General features: G+C 40.9%; 2 protein-coding genes across 2 annotated transcripts in view; one reads left to right on the top strand and one right to left on the bottom strand.

The window, feature by feature from the left end:
• The window catches only part of ntn1a (netrin 1a), a 77,201-nt gene extending 68,202 nt beyond the window's left edge, over positions 1-8,999 (bottom strand). Inside the window, exons 1-3 of the mRNA XM_049571618.1 lie at positions 8,945-8,999; positions 7,465-7,571; positions 6,217-7,273 (exon numbers count right to left, since the gene is read on the bottom strand). Of these exons, the coding sequence (XP_049427575.1) occupies positions 6,217-7,240 (1,024 nt within the window). The 5' untranslated portion in view covers positions 7,241-7,273; positions 7,465-7,571; positions 8,945-8,999. The remainder of the gene's footprint in view (positions 1-6,216; positions 7,274-7,464; positions 7,572-8,944) is intronic.
• A 3,247-nt stretch (positions 9,000-12,246) lies between these two features.
• Positions 12,247-20,264, top strand: part of pik3r5 (phosphoinositide-3-kinase, regulatory subunit 5) — a 28,645-nt gene continuing 20,627 nt past the window's right edge. The window contains exon 1 of the mRNA XM_049571664.1: positions 12,247-12,551. The gene's annotated coding sequence lies outside the window, so the exon portion shown is untranslated. The remainder of the gene's footprint in view (positions 12,552-20,264) is intronic.

Below are 20,264 nucleotides of genomic sequence, written 5' to 3'. Positions count from 1 at the left end.
GCATGCCTTCAGGTGTGTGCCTGTCAATAGGAGGACGTGGTTGCTGACTGAAGAAGTGAAGGTGAGGAACAGTGGGACAGTGCAAAGTGCAAAGCTCCTCTGTCAGTTTATTCCCAGCTTTGTTTGCTGTGAGCGGGACCAACAATGCATCCTGCCGGCACCTTTGAAGATGAAGAATGCCGGTTTATAAAGGTGCACAGTAAGCTGCTCAAACATTAACCAGACCTTCATTCACGTCTGAAAGGTACCAAACGAACATGACAGCAAGGAGACATCTGAGGAAAGGCCTGCAGAACATCACTGTTCCCAACCTGATTTGATGTATTTTAGGTGAAAAGCATCGCTTCTGTGTGCAAACAAAGGTGGAATGATACATGTCTGACTGGTAAGATTATACATAATGCAGTTGATTCTGCCCTCTGTTTTGAAGACTTGATTCCAGTTTGACTGTCATTATCTGATATGTGCAAGGATAGGTGTAAACACCTCACTGAAGTAGGCAACAAATCCACTGTCTAATATTCTAACGCTGCCAGATAACATTAGTCTTTGATTGTTTATTTCTTACAATTTAGGATGCATTAAAACTATTTTTCTTCAACCTGAATTATGCACATGACCCTGAACACAAAGCTACCCTAAATCAGAGGTGGTTCAATAGAAACATAACTACACAACTTTGGAGCTACACTGAGGTGTCTCTATGATCACAGCAACCATTGCTTAAAGCTGTAGTTGGTAATTTTTCTAAAAAAATAACTTTTTGTCATACTTGCCGAAACTGTCATTACATCCACACAAGAGTACATGAGACAGATCAGCTGTAAAATAAATAATAACTAAATAAATAAAAATCTGCCTCCTTGTAGTGCTTGTAATGGCATTAGCAAGAATCCGCCACACGTGAACAAAAACAACCAATCAGAGCTGAGGAGTCTCTGATGTAACTGTCAATCATGTCACTTACTGCTCCTGAACTGTGATCAAACTGTCAAACAAGGCAGCGCTGATCAAATATGACTCAAGATTCTGTCACTGCATTGCCAATTTCTTGCTTAAAATGTTTTTAGAAACATATTATAGTGTACTGTTTATCTGTAAAACTCTCAACATCCCCTCCATGTTGAGTTTCAGATGCTCCCATCAGGGCAGAGGGTTAGCCTCCCTAAATGCAGCACAAAGCATTACAGATCATCTTTTGACCTAGCTATTGCTTCTCTTAACAAGCAGTGACTCTTAATGTATATGATTTACCCCTGACAGTGTGTGACACTGGATACTGTGTGTTATGTACTGTACTGCCTGTTTTGTTATACTCATGACTACTGTCTGTATCTTAAATTGCCCCTCGGGGACATTTAAGTTTTACCTTATCTTACCTTAAAATAAGAAAGTTTGCTCTGGCCTGTGGATTTTGGCTCAGCTGTATCCAACACAGCAGCCTGGTCACACACTTTCTCATTTTACAGCTAAACAGTACACTAATATATGTTTCTGAAAACATTTGTTGAGAGAAAAAGTCAATGCAGTGACATAATCTTGATTCATATTTGATCAGCGCTGCCCAGTTTGACAGTTAAACTAAAGTTCGCAAACAGTGATTGACATGAGTGACAGCTGCTTTAGAGACTCCTCGTCTCTCATTGGTTGTTTTGCTTCAATCACGGCAGATTCTGAGAAATGCCATTAGAAGCACAAAAGGAGGAGGAACATTTGACAAGAAGTTCTATTTATAAAAGTTACCAACCACAGCTTCAAAGCACATCATGTCTGATGATGGCATTGAGTTCTGGACTATTTAGGGCACAGTTTATATTTGCATTTTCTATGCTGGATTCCTCTTTTCATGATTGTTGTAAGTTGGTGCACAGCGGTTAGCAAGAAACTTTTTCTTTTTTAATTCTGTCAGAAAAACTGCATGAAATCCTGAATTTGATTGCTCCTGATACTGTCCCTGGAAACTTTTCTTTTATCAAACTCTGCTTCAGCTGTTTTGGAATTATCTTAGACCTCATTAAGGTTTGGGCCGTCATCCACGAAAGTAAGAAATCTACACCACCAAACATGAGTACGCGCACAGCTGTTTTTAAGTGTTTACTTATGTTTGCTTGAGCATTTTGAGTTAATATTCACATCTCGTCAAGACCTGTTAAAGATTTTTTTTTTCACGGATTTTTTTACCCCTGATGGTTTCGACTTGGAAACCCACTCGTGTATCACAAGGCATAAAAACAACTTAAATTTTTCTTTGTCTGCACAAGTGGTTGTGGCTTTAAAACTCAATTATTTTAATAGGTATCAAATCAACCGTGGCAACTTTTCTGCACCGCATGTTTGCTCCTGTCAGTCAGATGCCTCTGCGCAGCACCTGGGAACGTTTGAGTGTGATTTCTGCTGTTTAGATTTAGATACAGTGAGGCAAAAAACAAGCAGCAGCCCCTTTCCAAATCACCCGGCTAATACAGGGCTTTAGGAGTGAGAGACTCCTCATGTGCAAACAGGGATAAAGGAGGAATAGCAGCAAGGCGAAGACGAATAATCTCTTCCAAGTCTGTGATATGTTACAGTATCAATGCACCAAGAGAATTTCTAAGTGACTGAAAGGAAGAAAAGTTTCTTCCTGTTCCAGCAGCCTTTACAGCCCCATTGGCCCAGTAAGGCGGCACCTGGAGTAAAACACAATTGTCAAAATACTCCACTGTCCCACAGGCCATGGAAATTTCACCCTACTGGCCCTTTTATTTCCCTGTTCCTCTCCCTCACACATTTTCCTCATCATACTCCCCCTCTCTCTCTCGCTTACGTCTGTCTCTTTCGTTTTCACTACTGTCGTCCTGCTCCGTCTCCAGCCCCTCCTTCTGCCCCTGCTTCTCTCTGTGGTGCAGTCCCCTCGTTCTGCATGCCTTCAAGCTGTCTTTCTAATCTGCCTGAATTATTCAAGGCACTTTCTCCTCTTCTTTTTTTTCTCTCTACCTAACATGTCAAGTAAACTGCACAAACCTGAAACCGTGAAACTGGGGGATGAAAATTACATTTACAGTTAATCTGCATTAAAAGATCTCCGGAAGGGACTCTGACTGCAGCCGTTTCTCATCATACAACAGTTAGCTGAAACAATGTCGCTTTCCTTAATTTGTGAGATGGATGTCTATGGAGGGGCTCAAGTCTACAGGAGCATCCTCACAGTAAAATCACAGACATTGCTGCAAACCCAGATTAACATCTCAACATAGAGACTGTAGCAGGTCTCTGTTGTTTCCTGTGGTGCCGCTTTGAACCCATTGCATTAGAAGCTTTTCCTTTACTGTGGGGAGTCAATAACCCAAATGGATCGAGGTGTACACTCAGGAGTGTCCTTTAACGTCCTGATGGAAGTAATCAGTAAAGTGCACTTCAGGAGAAACACAGAGACGGACCTGTGTGTGTCTAAATGTGCTTTTGCGATTTTTGTTTTCGTCTCTTTTTTGTGCGCGTGGGAAGTGAAGATCAGGGAACATTGGAGGAATCGACAGCTTACGTCAGTTCCGACACCGTACAGTGCCAGACCTTTTTACTGCACACAGAAACACTTCTGTGCTAACTAGATCCTTATGAGAGTCCAGAGACACTCGCAGCGCTGTCATTAAGGGGAGCGCAACGACAAACTCTGAAGTTGTCCCACTGAATACACCCATCCATCTAACACACCTCCTTCCATTGTTCGCCGCCTCTACAGAGGTGTGATTTCTTCTTCTCTTCGAGATTCTGTGTTTTCTTTCACTCATACACACACACCCAAACACAGACATTTCTATAATCTCATTGTCAAAAAGTAAATATCTTGCTGACAACATGATGGATGCAGTAAATGATAGGCTTTTATGGCTCAGTGTGAAACATATTATACGCCCGCTGGTCTGGTAAAAAAAATTAAAATAAAAAATTGTGGATATTGACTACAGGAGACAATTTATTGTATGAGTTTAAGGGCTGTGCCTTAACATTTTTATTTTATTTTCCAAATAGATTTTTTTTTTTAAATCTCCCTCTTTCTTTAAATTTAATGCGAGCACTGACATATTTGTGTATTATCTGAATGCTGAGATTTTCACCATGACAGTGACTCTAATGTTGGCCAAATAACAATTTAAAGTTTATTGTCTTGCTGGACTCGGTAAGCTTGGCAAGAATCTCAAATGTAGGAATAAGGAGGAGGAATAGGAGCTTTATCTGCTTTCTTTCTTTCTATGCCTCCTTCCTTCATGATCTCTCATGAATATTTTGAAACCGAGATTTTAAAAGTCCCACATGTGAAATATATCAAGTACAAGTGATAGTAAATTGAAGGCTGGATTATGTGAAGACAAAATCAATCGGTAGGGTCGGTTGGCCTCCATTAAAAAAAGTCATGCAGACTGCTTTAAGCAGAGTAAAAACACACCTTAAGTCTTGGTTTCATTACTTTCTCGGGAGCCACACAGCATGTACAGAATGTAGCTCTTTCCACAAAACTGCGCCTGTTGATTTAGCAACACCCTCACATCTGCCAGTGAGAATATGTCAGAGCTTTAGAAACACCAGCAAACAAAACCCTCTCAAACAGCTGCTGTGCGTCAAAGTGGCTGACATGTGTCGTGACTGTCAAACAATATGGAGCCCCATTCTTTTCCCCTGCAGACCTGCAGCAGAATGGGAATTAGAAAAGGGAGTCACTGACGTCTTAGTATTTTAGTCTCTATCATCGACATCTTTCCGCCTTGCCTTCTGTTTCGCGAGCTGTTCCTCGTCATCCTCCTCACTGTACACCTCATCAGCAGGAGCAACGTCAAATTACTGCAGGTCCTCACAGTTCAAACACTCCTCTGTCCATCAATTAAAATAAAATGAAACTAACTGAAAACAAAAAAGCCATATCCCTAAAAATCTGTGATGCACAGTCTTCTTGCAACACAGCAACATAATTAAGTAATATAATTAATCTGCACAAACAATCTTCCAATCACCTCTGACAGCATACTGTACCTGCATCTCACAGACAGAACTTAAACAGACAGAAACCTGGCGGGGGCTCTGCAGTTTCTGCAATCTACAGGTTCATGTTTCTGTGCCAGGTTGTAATAAAACTACTGTAACTTTGTTCACTCAGCAGCTGGTGAAACATGTTGGCTCTCAGACACAAAGAGCAGCACAGATATGATCAGAGATTTGCTCCTATCCTTTGCTGTTACACCTGCTTTCTTTTAAGGATAGAAAACACTGTGTTATGCAGTGGTTATATTAACATTTTCTCAGGTTGTATTTCAGTGAATATTGTTAATAATAATTATGAAAAAAATATCCAAATTAAAGCAATTTTCATTTGTTATTTTACATTGTGTAAAAGACAGAATTGCTGCAATAAAACTAGAGCCAGTTTGCATTTTTCAAATTTACAATTGGAAACACGATTTGTTTATAATATTTTAATATGTCATAATAAGCTAATTATTTCTACATTAATGGTGATAAATTTAGCTTTTTATTCTGGATCACAACGCCTGGCATTTTGATAAATCCTTTCATATTGATTTTAATGTGGAAAATAATAACGTGACAACATAATAATAATAACAACAATAAAACTCTGTGTTCATTTTCCATTGCGGTGAGTTTGTTGCAGGATTCTTCAGATAAATTAAAAGCCATCGCGTAATTGCAGCGGTAAAGTGGAGCTGTGAGAAATGTTCCTGTGGATGATTGGGCTCGGTGGTCCCGTTTGAGGTGGTTTAAAAGCCTCCATTATGGCCTGCAGTAAGCTAAATGGACTTTCAAATTGCATTTCCATGTTGCATGTGACCTAAACCCAATTTTGTGCTCTGTAGACGTGCGCCACAATATCAAGAAAAAATGTGGCTTTGCTGTGGTTTTGTTTAAAGGGGATGTTCGAGTTTGGATTTAATGAGCTGGAGCTGGAAAATTACTCGTGATTTAGTCATAAAATAAAACATAATAATAATAATCTTATTACTCAAATTATTATTATTTTGTATTTTGATATTAAAGACAATCAGATGCGCGTGATCACATTTCACTGATTTTAATTCCTGGTCATTCTTTTTCCTAAATATTACATATTTCCTCTATAGCCGATAGTGTATCTGAAAATCACACCAGTCCACCTACGATAAATTAAATTCACCCTACATGTAAAGCAGCTCTGATGAGCCGCCGGGATGGAGGACGTGTGGATGGACTTACCGACACACTCGTTGGCCTCCCTGGCTGTGGCTCTCTGCCACGGTCTGTCGTAGTGGAAAGGTTTGCACCTGTCGCACTCCGGCCCGGCGGTGTTGTGCTTGCACTCACACACCAGACTCCCATCCCGGTCCTTTACGCACCGAGACGCGTGCCCGTTGCATTTGCATCTCCCTCCGACCTGCAGGTCCGACACGGCATAGAAGTACGAGTCCCGGGCCAGCTCCGAGTCGTCCTCGTTCTCGTCACCAAAAGTGTGCAACCGGCTGAAGATGACTTTAATGTCGGTGGCTGTCACCCAGTCCTGCAGCACCGGGGAGTTGTCAAAGTCGTGCGCGGACGGTCTGCCGTCCAGCGTGCTGAAGGCGATGAGCCCGCCGGTCAAAGGGTACATGTCGGTGTGGGAGTCCGTGCACACGGCCTCCTGCTCGTTCTGCTTCGTGATAACGGCCCTGTTCGGCTTGTTGTACATCTTCCTGCACTGGGTCGAGTAAAACTGAAAGGGCACCCAAGTTTTACCGTAGTCCATGGACTTGTAAATAACCATGGACTCAGGTCGAGGCGAGCAGAACTGCAGGCTCACGTAAGTCACCTCAAACTTCTTCCCGAGGGACAGAGTCAGGGTGACGTTTTGCGGGAACTGGATGAAGTTCTCGGACTGCCAGCAGGTGAGGTTGTGTGGATTGTTGAGGTCCGTCAGGTACGCCGGAGGGTGGTACTTTTTGGGGTCCGAGGCATCGCAGGTGTGACAGTTCCTGGTTCTCTCGTCTCCTTTCTCCGCCGATGTCACCACGCAGTAGCGGCTGGGCGTTTTGCCGCAGGTGCTGGACACCTTCACTTCCTTCCCGAAGGCGGAGTTGACGAAGTCCGGGATGCAGCGCCGCGGGTTGCCGTGCTCGTCGTAGCAAGGGTCTGGGGGAGAGGTCTGCGCCGCGAACAGGCTCATCCCGTAGCCGCCGAGGGCGCTCCGGCATGACAGGGACGCGGCGAGCAGCACAGTCAGCGCAAAATCCACAACCCGTATCATGGTAGGTCCCTCGGTCCCCAAGTGTCTCTGCCGCTGGAGGAGAAAGGGAAAGCAGTCAGCGTGTGGGAAGAGAGAGAGAGTGAAGTTTGGTGATGGCACAGCAGTCTGCAAACATTTCCCAAACAAACAAACACTGGGACAGGAATAAGTATCCGACAGGGATATAAAAGTCAGTCACACAGCATGCATGCCAGGTTGTGTGAAATGTCTAAAGCCCACTTTACCTGAGAATAACTTAAGATGTCACAAATACAGTCGATGTGAGGCTACTTTTCTCTGCCGGGCTCCAATCACAGCTCCTCCTGTTTTGTTGTTTGTTTCTTCAAATCTCCTGCGTAAAAACAGAGGAGCGGCTGGATTTAAGAGTCGCTGGTGTCCTTATAGCAAGTCCCACTCCTCCTGCCGGTCTTTTCACAATCGCTCTCTCTCCCCCCCCTCCTCCCTCTCACGCTCTCTCTCTCACACTCACACTCACACACACTCTCCCGGATCGGATCTTGCTTGGCACAGCTTTAGGTCAGCTCATCTTGAGGGGTGACACCAGGCGGAACAACGACATCCACTGGTGGCGCGTCAGAAGATTTGACGCAAATAAGCGCAGGAAGAAAAAGAAAACAACTGGAGCGAGCGCACAGCACTGATTCGGAGCATGCCACACCTTCAGTCTGAGCTACACCTGATAGGATCATGTTGTTAAACCAGCGGGACGGGCAGTAAAGCACCTTAAGCAAAAACTATGTGAGGCATATTCCCGCAAAATACAGTATAATGATCATAATTGTCACCCTTAAAATTCTGAAGCATGGCATTGAGATAAAGTTGCAATTTGTAGTGTAAAAAGTACTAGAATCTAATTAAAGTGGAACTCCATCTAAATTAAGGATTCCAGTATGTTTTTTCCATGGCCTGGAAGTTCAATTAATATTAGTGAGCATGAGCTACTCTCTCAAAGCCAGAGACCAAAGGAGTAAGTCTCAAACTTGTGATGTCATAGGGTATAAAGTCTGGAGCTGCTCCGTAATCAGACTGATTTTGTCAACCCACATTTGTTGCCTCTCTTTTTCAAACCCAAATGAGCTTTATTCTACTGTAGTGTACCCAGTTCTTAACCGAAAATGCACCCATATACTCAGAACACTCCTATGGGTGCTCTCTGTGTCAACTATAACATCTTTCTCAATTCATTGTGGAGCAGCTCCAGACTTTACACCCTATGGCATCACAAGTTTGAGTTTTAGCACTCTAGTTTTTGGATTTGGGAGAAAGTTGTTCAGGCTTGCTTTTATTTTTAGACTGTCTTAGACCATAGGAATAACATGTATGAATTTTGAAAATGGGCATAGTCCCCCTTTAAAGTACATTTTTATACTAGCATTATTAGAGGATAAAATTGAAAAAGTGACCTGTGTTAACCTAAGTCTTTGAACACAACACCATATCATGTATAGCCACCTAAATAAATTGAAGACTGAGGAATATTTTAAGAGATTCCTTCAAAATAACACGCCTTAGAAACTAAAATGTTAAGTGTTCATCATGTGGAAGTTTGCTTAATTTCCGGTTAAGTTAAATTTTCATTGTGTGATACAGTTCTCAGGTATTTTTGTAGGATGACTCGGAAGCACTTGTGTTTCCAGAGTAATAATACTCACTGAAAACCACAGGGAGTCCATCGGATACAAAATGACTGTAAAATCTACTTACATGCAACCAGCATTCGGTCTTAAAGAACAAAACCTGACTGTTTTTGCAGGATACATGTCTCCTGTATTGAAGCTCCCTCGTGCAGTCCAACCTGCTGCAGCTGCAGCTTCACTCGACCTGTTGAATGCTGGCAGTAGAAGTAACAGCGCCATCTTGCGCCCATGGAGAGAAACAGCGGCCTCAGCCTGACACTGCAGCGAGTGGTGCCTCTACTTTCCCAGGCGGTGGAGGTATAACACCGTTTGTGTAATGAGCATGAAGATGATTGGCTGCTGCAGGTCTGAACGGTAAACACTGTATTACTAGAGTGGGTTGCTGCAGACTGCTGAGTTCAGTAGTGAGATTTTTAATGCAACAATTCGATCTAAAGTGTGAACACACACACAGATAGATAAGCATCTTTTTTTAGGGAAATGTGGCCATAGAAACAAAAATTAGAGGCTACACCATTATGTAAATAACAAGCCACAAAAAAGGCTTCATCATGCCTCATTAAATCAGCAGGCAAAGCAGTCAACAGAGCTTAGTCAAATGTGGTTTCACTCATATAAACAACACCGGATGATCACGTTTTCTTGAGGTTGACAGTTGTTTGCTTTAAATCTGCTCTTGCATGGACAGAAAAATAAAAACATTTTTATCTAATCTCTGTCAGATCTGCTGTGGAGACACGCTGCCCACATCACCAGCTGGTAAGAAGAGTAATGTCTGACAGCTGCTGGCCTCTTTCTGTCTGTACAGGGGTTGAACTAGGGCAACCAGAGAAAGTGTCAACAAGGTTTACACCTATACAGCAAAACCACACAGTAACCATGATGCAAAAAATATTAGGCATTCACTCGAATTTTGTGAAATGAAGCGACTTCCCTTATCTAGAAATCATCTATAATTAATCCTGCAGAGGCTCAGAGATCATCTCCGTGAGGAAATTGAGTAACACAGAAGTGAAATTTAAAAAAACAAACAAAACAATAAGCCCTCTGAGCAACTGCTGTTTTTTTTAAGGGCATTTTGAATACACGTTCAATGCATTTCAATAAGAATATATGGAAAAGCTTCCACAGAGGAGCTACTGCAGAGATCAGAAGCCTTTAACAAACAGATCTTTGTACAGTAAAGCACCGTGGTAAGGTGTAAAAAAATCTTTTTTCTTTCAGTCTCTCAGAGGCTCTGCTTCTTGAATTTCAACCACTTTGCAGTTCTGAACAATTTGATCAGGTTTGTTTCTTTGTTCACGATCCTGTTCTTTGTTTACCTCCTCCCTAACCTCAGTCAGTAACTCATTTCTATGTGTTTCTCCTGTAGTTTGTTTTCCATCTCAACCTACCTTGGGTTTAATCACTTCTGCATTTGCTTTCATGAAGCCATTGTCCCATCAGTTTGTAACATTTTTAGGGAAGCCCTTAGTTTCTGGGATAACTTGCCTGGCTGCATGGTTTGCCTCTGTTTTGTTATTGAAAGTTAGAGGTAGGCTTAAATCTTGACTGCGAAGGCTCATGCACACCTTTTTTTAGACAGGTGTGCAAGAGGAAATGTCCATAAGCAAGAGGAGAGAGAATTTCTGTCTTAGAGAAATACATTCTGGTCCGTAGACCTTCACCAGGTGAGTACTAGACTCACAAGTCAGTCTTTAGACGCTTTGCTTAACTAGGTGAGTACAGGTAATGAAAAAGGTAAATATACAAGTGGCAACACTTGTTCTTTGTGCAGTCCTGCACACCCTGATCATAACAGCAACCTGATCAATAAATCATACAATGATTTTTTTATCTTTTCATCACACCATGTATTTTTATAGAACCACCTTTACTGTACTAATGCTGCGTAATGACATATAACAATAAAAACAGTTTTTTTTACCGGTAAGATCACATCAAATAACATCAAATTATGTACTTTGAAGCTCTGTGGAATTATTGAATACAAGAAAAAGTTCTCTTATGATTTCCAACTTTCCCTTCTATCTTTTATTAGTTTTGAAGTACTGAAATCGCAGTGTTAATCATTCACACAATGGTGTCTTGTAAATAAGCCTTAATACATGCTCTGATGTCACTCTCCAGTCAAAATGTGTGCAGAACTACACCGGCTGAATACTGTTAGTGTTTACTGTCACTGTTTTGTATAGCTTGTCATTTCCCTCACTTCAAGAGAAGGGGAATTCACAGTTGCACTAATACATGAAATGTAAATGACAGGCAAAGCAGGAGGGGGAAGTAAGGTCAGTGTTTCCCTGACTGAGGACTGAGGGGGGGGGTACAGAGAGGGAGCACAAATATGGACCTTGCAGTCTTTGAGGAAGTAGACACAAAGCAGTACATTATTCTCAGTTATGTAAGTATAAATAGATAAATATATATATATTTATATTATCTTGAATTTGACTAAAATTCAGATCTCATAATCACTTTACTTACCACATTTTTTTTTACTTAAGTAAAAGAGGCAATAACACAGTGCATTTAAAATTTTACCCAAGTCAGAGTACAAAATTATAAGCAAATAAATATACTTAGTACCAAAATTAAAAGTACTCATTTTGCAGAATTACACATTTAAGAATAATGTATAGTATTCGATTACCCTATAATTAAAATAAAAACATTAATTTTTAACATCACTTTAATGTTGCATCGGATAAAGGTGGAGCTCATTTTAATTACTTAATATACTGCTGGTTAGTTGATCAATAAAGTCTTATCATAAGCTATAATAATGAACTTTATTTTATTATTTAATTATATTTTGTATTATTCATCTGAATCTGTAAAGTAACTAGTAACTATTACCAAATAAATGTAGTGGAGTAAAAGGTACAAAGTAGCAGGAAATGGAAAAGTACAGAACCAGAGCCTTAATATTGTACTTAAATACAGTACTTGAGTAAATGCTTTTGTTACTTTCCACCACTGATTGCCATTTACCACAACACACTCAAGCTACAGTCTGTTCAGACAGTTATTAAGACAAGTATTGATCTTGTTTGTCCATTGAAATCATTGATTTTGAAACACTGATGGGTGAAAATCACTGAAAAACAAAAGCCCTCTTTGTGTTTGTTGTGTTAGGATAATTAATCACAGTACCACCAATACTTTCCTAGCCCAAGAATATAATGAACAAAGCCTCAGCACCCAAACAAAGACACTTTGCTCACAAGTGTGAAAATAGCATGAAAACAAACACGTCAAACAGATGACTTCCTTCTAGAGGCCAACATCCCTTCAAAAATCCACATGCAGCCTCTTACACACGCATGCAGAAACACACACAATTACACTTCCCACCTATACACACACTAGCAGCCTCCCTCATTGTGCTCACATGCACCTCTCTCATACACTTCCTGTTTGTGAGGCACAGTGTGTGTGTGTGAAGCGCAGAAGTCTTTGAGCGCAGCAGTGAGCTACAACCAGATACCAGCGGATGATTTCACGCTTGTTTCGCTGCGCTGCTCCGCCGTGCCCAGGATGTGGGTTCGTCTGTTAAACCGTGATGTGCGTGGTGAATGAATGGCAGTCGCACTGAGCTGGAGACACTTTGCCTTGGATTCTTTGGACTCTTTAGACACATTCAGAGGGTATGGATGCTGGACAGTAAACTGCAGGTAAGACAATGGAGGCAGTATATTTTATTTTGAAGGGCATCTGCTCTGTGGGCTCAGATGGGGACAACAGTCACTGACACTGCCACCCTGATGAGCTGGGGACGTACTTTGTCTTCTCTGGTAATGCTCAGGGAATAATGACTGACAGTAGGCTACTGATTTGAAAATATGGGCATGTTTGCATCTAGATATGCATGTAGTATCTCAGGATACAATGATTTTTGACAATATATTTTTATTGCAAACTATTTCGCTTCATCCATCCAGTACGATGCTACACTGACATCTCAGGGACTTCTGTCTTTAAAGCAGGTTTGTCAGTGTCAACGCTCAACGTCATCTTGTTTTGACTCATGAAAATGTGTTCTTGGTCATTTCTCTGCATTGTGAACACCACGGTTGTCTTGTTTTCTGTCAGAGGAGCTGATGGGCAGCCTCAGCCTCACAGTGATGGGAAAAGCAAGGCTGGTGTGTTGACAGTCGTCCCCCCCTCCACAGGCGCCCACTGCAATACCACTTCGGGCACTTCTGCTTTTTCAGATGCTCAAAATGATTCATACTTTTAATAAATGCTGAGGAAGTAAAGACACTGCAACACGTGTTCGATGCCTGGACGTTATCTGTAAATGGAAACAAGTTATTTAAGCCAGTGTGATCTACTGGTGTCAGATTTCTGTGTCAGCCACATAGATATGGGCTCATGTTCCTTATTTCAGTGGCTGTAGTTGATTTTACAGGGCAGGTGAAGTGTAATTGATTGATCTACATGCAGTTGTAACTGAACTTCATAATATGACAAACACTAGTTGATTCATCATTTATGTGGATAGATTTAAAATTTGTGCTGAAAAGTGACACCCAGGGTTGCAAGCATAGAATTCTCTTAACTGTCTCTGAAGCATAAATACACAACAGTCTGTCAGTGGTCTTTGAGGGCTCCACCCCATAGAAACTCTACTGAGCCAACGCCTGAACTCAACATCCTTTTTTACTACATAAACCAACCACCTGTCAGCCGCATTTGAATTAAAGGTACAGTAACCATAAAAAGTGGCTGTAGGTGCCTTTTGTGTTGAAGCTGACTTTTAATTCAGTGATGTAGAGGCCTCTGAAGACAGCAAATCTTGACCTCCAGTTGACTGGAATGATTACAATCCATATAAAAAATTAAAAAACAAGATATTTTGAGGGCAATTTGCCTTTAATTGATAGGACAGTGTTATCATCAAAGGGGGAGACAGAGAAAGAGAAAGAGAGGGGATGACATGGTGCAAGGGGCTGGAGGTTGCTGCTGCAACATGGACAAGGCCTTTGTACATGGGGCACCTGCTCTACCAGGTGAGCTACTGGGCGCCCCACAATCCATACAAAACTTTTAAAAAATCCATATGTCAAGTTCAAGTCTCAAGATGAGCAAGTACATTGCACTCACAATTGGACAATTTAAAATTCAGGACCATAATCGACACAGCAGAACCAAAATTATTGTCTTTTTTATCCCTCACATTCTTCGTGCCTACATTACCCACAATACAACTCTACTACTGACAATTCTATGAGAGATTTGCATGTATGTGTAAAGATTGCATACAGTGTTGGATGTAGGGTCCTGTTCATTCCTATATGTTTCTCAGTGGTGCTTTAAGTCAAAAAAGGTATAAAATCACCTGGATCTTTTGTATCTTTTCACCGATAGAGCATGCGCACTACAAAATTTTGCGAGCATAGAAGCATTATGTTAGTTGGCCGAGCAGCTAACTTCCAGTATAGCCCTCCGCTAATTTCAACCGGGATTAAATGATTTGATCCCACAACTCCTGGATCAACTCCACATGGTGGAACAAATCATTTTGTGAGAGTTGCAATCATCAAAAAAATATTTTCTTTTCACAACGTAAGTCTATTGGAAAAAGTCTTTTTGGGTCCGGTGGCATTACATGACTCATCCAGATGTTGTAATTTCAAGGTTTGGTCACTATGTAAAATTGGTTTCAGAGCCCAGCGCTGTCACTGGGGGATTCCTGGGAGATTCAGGATGTTATGCTAGTAGCAGCTAATGTAGCCTTACGCTGCTAGCCTCAAGCAGAGAACAGGAGGAGGCTACAGTGGTCTGGTAATCTCACTTCTTTCTGACTCCAGAAACAAGACACAACTTTTTTTTTTTTTTTTTTTTTTTTTTTCAAACCGGCAGTCTTCAGCCCCATCCAGTGCCGACTTAAGTGATATCAAGTGACATTTGGTAAATTTTCTCAAGAATTTACCAGATTTCATGCAGCTCCGTCTGAAGTCATAGATTTCTCGATACAACTTTTTCCAAATTTGCAGAAACACTCCTCAGTACCTGTAAACAGTCTTTATATGTAAAATCAGTGGAGTAACCCTTAAATTCTCAAGTAAGTCAAGTCTCAAGTCTTGTCAAAACAAGCTTCAGGTCGAGTTAAAAAGTCTTCTTCAGCAAATAGCAGGTAAATTGCAGGACTTTCAGGTCACAATGCTGACCATACTGTTAACTCAACATTTCTCAAGTGCTGACACAGTGCTGTGGAGACAGGTCTGTCTACACGAGACTAAACTCAACAGAGATTTGATCCCACAAAATCACAAGTGGCCAAATGTAGCTTTGATTTCGGTATCGTTATATCCATGAGGCACATACTGTCACATGTTTTAATGAACAGCTTCTCTCTCTTGGTGGTGGTCTACAACATAATCAGTATTAATACCATCAAGAAAATCATAAGCCTTAAATGTAATGAACTCCCCTGTTGCTTGCCTCCCGCCTGTCAGATGACGACAGACTCTTCCTGCGCAACCAAAGGAAGGGATCGTCTATTCTTCTTAGAAATTGTTCAATTTCACAATCAGCTTGAATACATTCACCTCCTCCTGTTGGGAAATAACAACTGCCGTATAAGTCATGTGTCAGGCCTGAAATAATGAACGCAGATTAATGTTGTTGATTGGAGGAAGCAGATACTGACAAGCTTTGTTGTTTACCACACATCTCAGATATGAAGAATGAAGGCCGTCACTACGTGCTCTCACTCTCTTTTTTTTTCTTTTAAATTTGACATCTCGCAGAGCTTGACTATGATATCTAAGTGCAGCACTGTGTGTTATTCACAACATTGCTTCCTGTTTGTCTCTTTACGGCTGTGGTATCAGTGAAATCTTCATTTTCACCTTTACGACACACACTTTGAGGTCAACACCCCCGTGTGTGTAAACACATGCATCTCCGAACATGCACAACACACCTGTTGTTGCAAAAAAAAAAAAAAAAAAAAAAATTAGGGATGAAAGCCTTAAAGCACACAAAATGTTTTATTTACCCATATTGCATTTTAACAAATGTAAAAGCACATGATTGTCTGCTGGAAATCATAGATATCTGCGTCATCTGCTGAATGTTGTTTAGTGTGAAATAAGAAATACAGCAGACGAGGATTCACTCAGTCCTGTTTGTGTAGCAGAGTCACCACTGGCTCCTGTTGCTTGGTGAAATGTCATAACCTAATACAACATCACTTGACATTTGCATTAATGGTGGTTTCATCATGTGTTTATCAGGATTTATTGCGGTAGTTAAGACCAAAGGTTATTTCAGTGACAGAACAACCTTAATGTTTTGATGCTGCAGTAAGTGATTAGAGCAGACTGTTGCAATGTATATTTATTATTTAAAGCCAAAACTTTCTGCTTGGGTCACTTCTATACAGCAGTTGTACATACTAACTCAATAAGTTTCATATAAAGGGAAGGATTCGAAGTACAGCAAGATCTTGCACTAAACCCAAAAAGGAAGATTTTAAGTCACATTAAATGTAAGATTTTTTTCCCCTAAAATTGCCAGCAGAGAAAAGATCAAGGGTCGAGCTTCAAAGTTAATCAAGAATTCCTGAAAGTGGTTTAAAAAATGGGAATTTCAGCATCTGCAAGATCATGTAATATGACAGCAAACAGACTGAGAAACAGACCCAGACTGCTGAGTTCTCACCGGTAGCTCTTGTTTGAACTAAAGGGAAGCACTTAGTTACAGAAGAGCTTTGGAGTTGGACCACTGTGATTTCCTAAAGCCATAAGAGGCCAGTTCACATCCAGTAGGTCAGTGGAGAGAAAAGGGGGGATAACAGCTATGTGGGCCAGCAGAGGAAGACTGGATGTGAATATCAGACTCCATCAATCACACGCACACACAAGCTCTCCTCCCTGGTCTGTGGGAGTATATGCGAGAGTCTGATCACACCACAACAATAGGGAGGCACCTGCTTCCTCAGCTGAGCAGGGAAGCTACCTTCCTGTTAGGAAGCAGTTGGTAATGGGATCACTGGGAGAGATGGGAAGCAGGCTGCGAGGAGACTAAAGGAGGGGGAAAGAAAGGAGGACAGCATGAGAAAGAGAGACACAGGTGGAGGTGAAGTGCTAGCACTCCTCGGCTTGTCTGGGAAATGTTGACACTTAACTTTAGAGAAGAGAGGGAGGCTGACAGAGAGGAGAAAACACAGAGAGGCAGCAAAGAATGGGAGGGGAGGGGATGACTTGTTCTGTGCTTTCTATCTCAGTAAGAGTTGGTTAATCCAGTCAGTGTGAGTGTTCCTCCACTACATGAGTGCAGCTTGTTATTGTCTGACTGTTGCAAGTTGCAACCAATGAAATGTGGAAGTGACCTTGTTGACTCTTAGGGATGTACTGCATACATCCTCTTATGAAACACCACAGACTCGTGCATTTGCAATTTGACTAGCAACTCCTCGTAAACAACTGTGATGACACTCTGGAGTTAGGACTGAAATTTTCAGTTACAATCCTAGTTAGTGTACTTTGTGATGTGTTCATCTGGTGTCATGTCACGGAAATTGACAAATAAAGGGAATGCAGTTATTGAATTGTGGTACAGATATTTTTGCTAAATTTTGATGCTATAGAATATTTGTGTTGGGAATTAACCGTTTATCAGCCAACTCGACCTTAATGAATGGAATTTTTCATAAAAATATCACTTGGTGACTTTAAAAAATTGTTACATTACGAAAGACTTAATATATGTGATCTTTGTGACATGTTTTGTGTCTAACTTTTCTTTGAGAGTTTAAATCATTCCAGCGCTGTTCTGTGCAAAAGGTTACTAGTGTGAAATAAGTTACATCAATGTAAGTGCTAAAACAGTAATGATGTCGTCAGCAGAGCAATTACTAGCACTGATAAACTTTCACTGAATCGTGCCACCTCATATGAGGTTTTCACCTCCTTTATTACCTTTACACGTCTCCACTGAACCCCATCCTGGATGCAGGAGTCATCACGACTCTGACTTATTAGTTCCTTCCACTCTGACCGGGCTCCCATCCAAAGCCTTGACAATGAGCGGAGCCCTCAGCACAAGTGTCCACCACGCTCGGCCCTGTACTCCTGCTCAGTACCACTTGGGACACCTCTCAGACACAATACCTCTCTGGGGAGGAGGGGCCGCTGAGAAAAAAGGGGGCTACATGGATGTGTTTACCTCTGGAGCTGTTGGTATTGTTGTTGAATGGTAACTGTAGGAAACAGAGCAAAGTGGTGGGGGATAATTGAGTTTCATTCCTCTGCCCTTCTGAACTCGGGTTTGCATGAGCTTCCTGCCTCACCCCTCCACCGGTGTTAATGATGAAGCCGGTCGGATGTTTGTACAGTGTATGTGTGTGTTGGTACTGTATGTGTGTGAGCATACATGTGTGAATGGACAGTTGTTTGTATGTATGTGCGTTGTGTTGTTTGTGTTCCTTTTTAACGTTGACTTTTGAGTTTGCACGCCTTTAAAGGAATAGTTGGACATTCGTATCAGAGGCTAGTTACCCTGGAAACAAGGGGCCTACACTGGCTCTGTCTGAGTGGGGCTACCGACACTGGGGGAACACCAGGGTCAGTTGTCCCGAGCACTTCCCTTTAAATTATCTGTTAGAATAGCTCCTCAAAAATACATAGGCTAGTATTGGTGAGTCACATAAAACCATGTTATTCTTCACCCTCTTAATTTTCCTTGACATAGTGGCTGAAAACGATTTTAATTTTCCATGATTAGGTCGTGCCTCTCCCCTCCCACCAGTGAACTGCCAAAATCACCAGGCATCAAAACATAACAGAGATGCAAGGGACTTTATGGCCAGATAAAAAAGTATTTTAGCTAGCCTTTATTTGATGATATAGTTTTTGGGAGAGCTCTCTTGCCGCACGTGTTTTGTGTGCAACCTGTGCACATTCGGGATAGGGAGGGAAATGGGGCACATAAGACGCACAGAGGGCCTGTGTCTGATGGTAACAAAATCTAACAACACATAATATCTTGTGAGTTTAATACATCAATAACAAAACAAAAAATAAGTCTTGTTATCACTGTGTGGTTTCCAAGCAACTTCAATGAATGCTTTCCCCCAACCAAGACACTTTTACACCTTTTTATACGGATGAAGTAAACAAAATAATATGTTAATGAGCCTTAGAGATCCTGGTAGATGGATTTTGTTTACCTTCAGGCAGAACCAGTTGAGCTGTTTCCTTCTTTTCCTTCCTTCAGATATGACGGTGGTATCAATCTTCTTACCTTACTGTCAGAAAGAGGCAAATAAGCATATTTACAAAAATGTCAAACTAGTGTGTGTGTGTGTGTGTGATAGGGTTATTAGGTGAGTGGGTGCATAAGAGCAAGTGAGTCATTCATTAACGCAGTTCATTTGACAGCTTTCGTTTATTTCTAGTTTTCATCTGAACTGGGGAATTTGTCACGCACTGGGGAAAGTTTGAGAAGATGTAATCAGGCTAAAACTGTTTTTGATGTCATTGCTCATTTCTGTCTGACCGACTTCACTCTGTAAAGAATCACAAACACACAGAATGCCTATTTTTCGTCACTGAAAGAAGCTCATTGATTTATGTGTGCATGTTTAGTTCTGACTAACATCATCAAAATAATGTAGTTCCTGAGAATTTGGCTTTAATGTGTCAGAAACAAAAAAACTGCTAAGCTGGTCAAATTCTAAAAGAGCAAATCTTTAAAAAGCTTCTTTAGGGAAGTGTTGTTGTTCCACTTCTGAAATTTGGACATTTCCCAGAATTTCCACATGTACATGCGTATACTGTATTTCCATGGTAAAACTTTAATATGAGGTAGGGGGAGCTTTAAAAATACATCAAGTACAAATATAATGCATCACAAACAACATGTGACTTTTCAATGAATATTCATTAAATGTTACAGTAGCTTTGATTCCAGTTTAAAACACAAACATCCTGACACACTGTGGTTTTTATAATCATTTTCTAGATCACTAATAAATTTCAGTTTTTGTACATCCATATACAAAATATATGTTTATGGTACGTTATATTTTGTTTTTTGTTTTCTTTGTTTTTTAATATGTTAGATAATGATTTTGTCTTTAGCACCTTTGGCAAACAAAGCAAAGCAGAAGCAAGACTCCTTAAAGGAAAAGCCAACAGTAACGCCAAACCAAAGCAAGACATAATTAAGGTAAAACTTCAATGAGAGAGAAGATGCGAAAACATCGGAGCGAAGACAAATGATGATGGGAAATAAAAAATAAAAACAACAACAACAAATTAATTAAGACAGTTACAAAAATGAAAGCAATAAACACAATAAAATAACAATGAGAATAAAACGGCAACATCACATAAAAGCCAGTTTATAAAGATGGGTTTTAAGAGGTGATTTAA

This window comes from Epinephelus fuscoguttatus, linkage group LG3, assembly GCF_011397635.1.
Source record: "Epinephelus fuscoguttatus linkage group LG3, E.fuscoguttatus.final_Chr_v1".
NCBI classification, from domain to species: Eukaryota; Metazoa; Chordata; class Actinopteri; order Perciformes; family Serranidae; genus Epinephelus; species Epinephelus fuscoguttatus.
The sequence above is the reverse complement of the archived record's forward strand: the minus strand, read 5'-3'. Positions and strand labels throughout refer to the sequence as shown.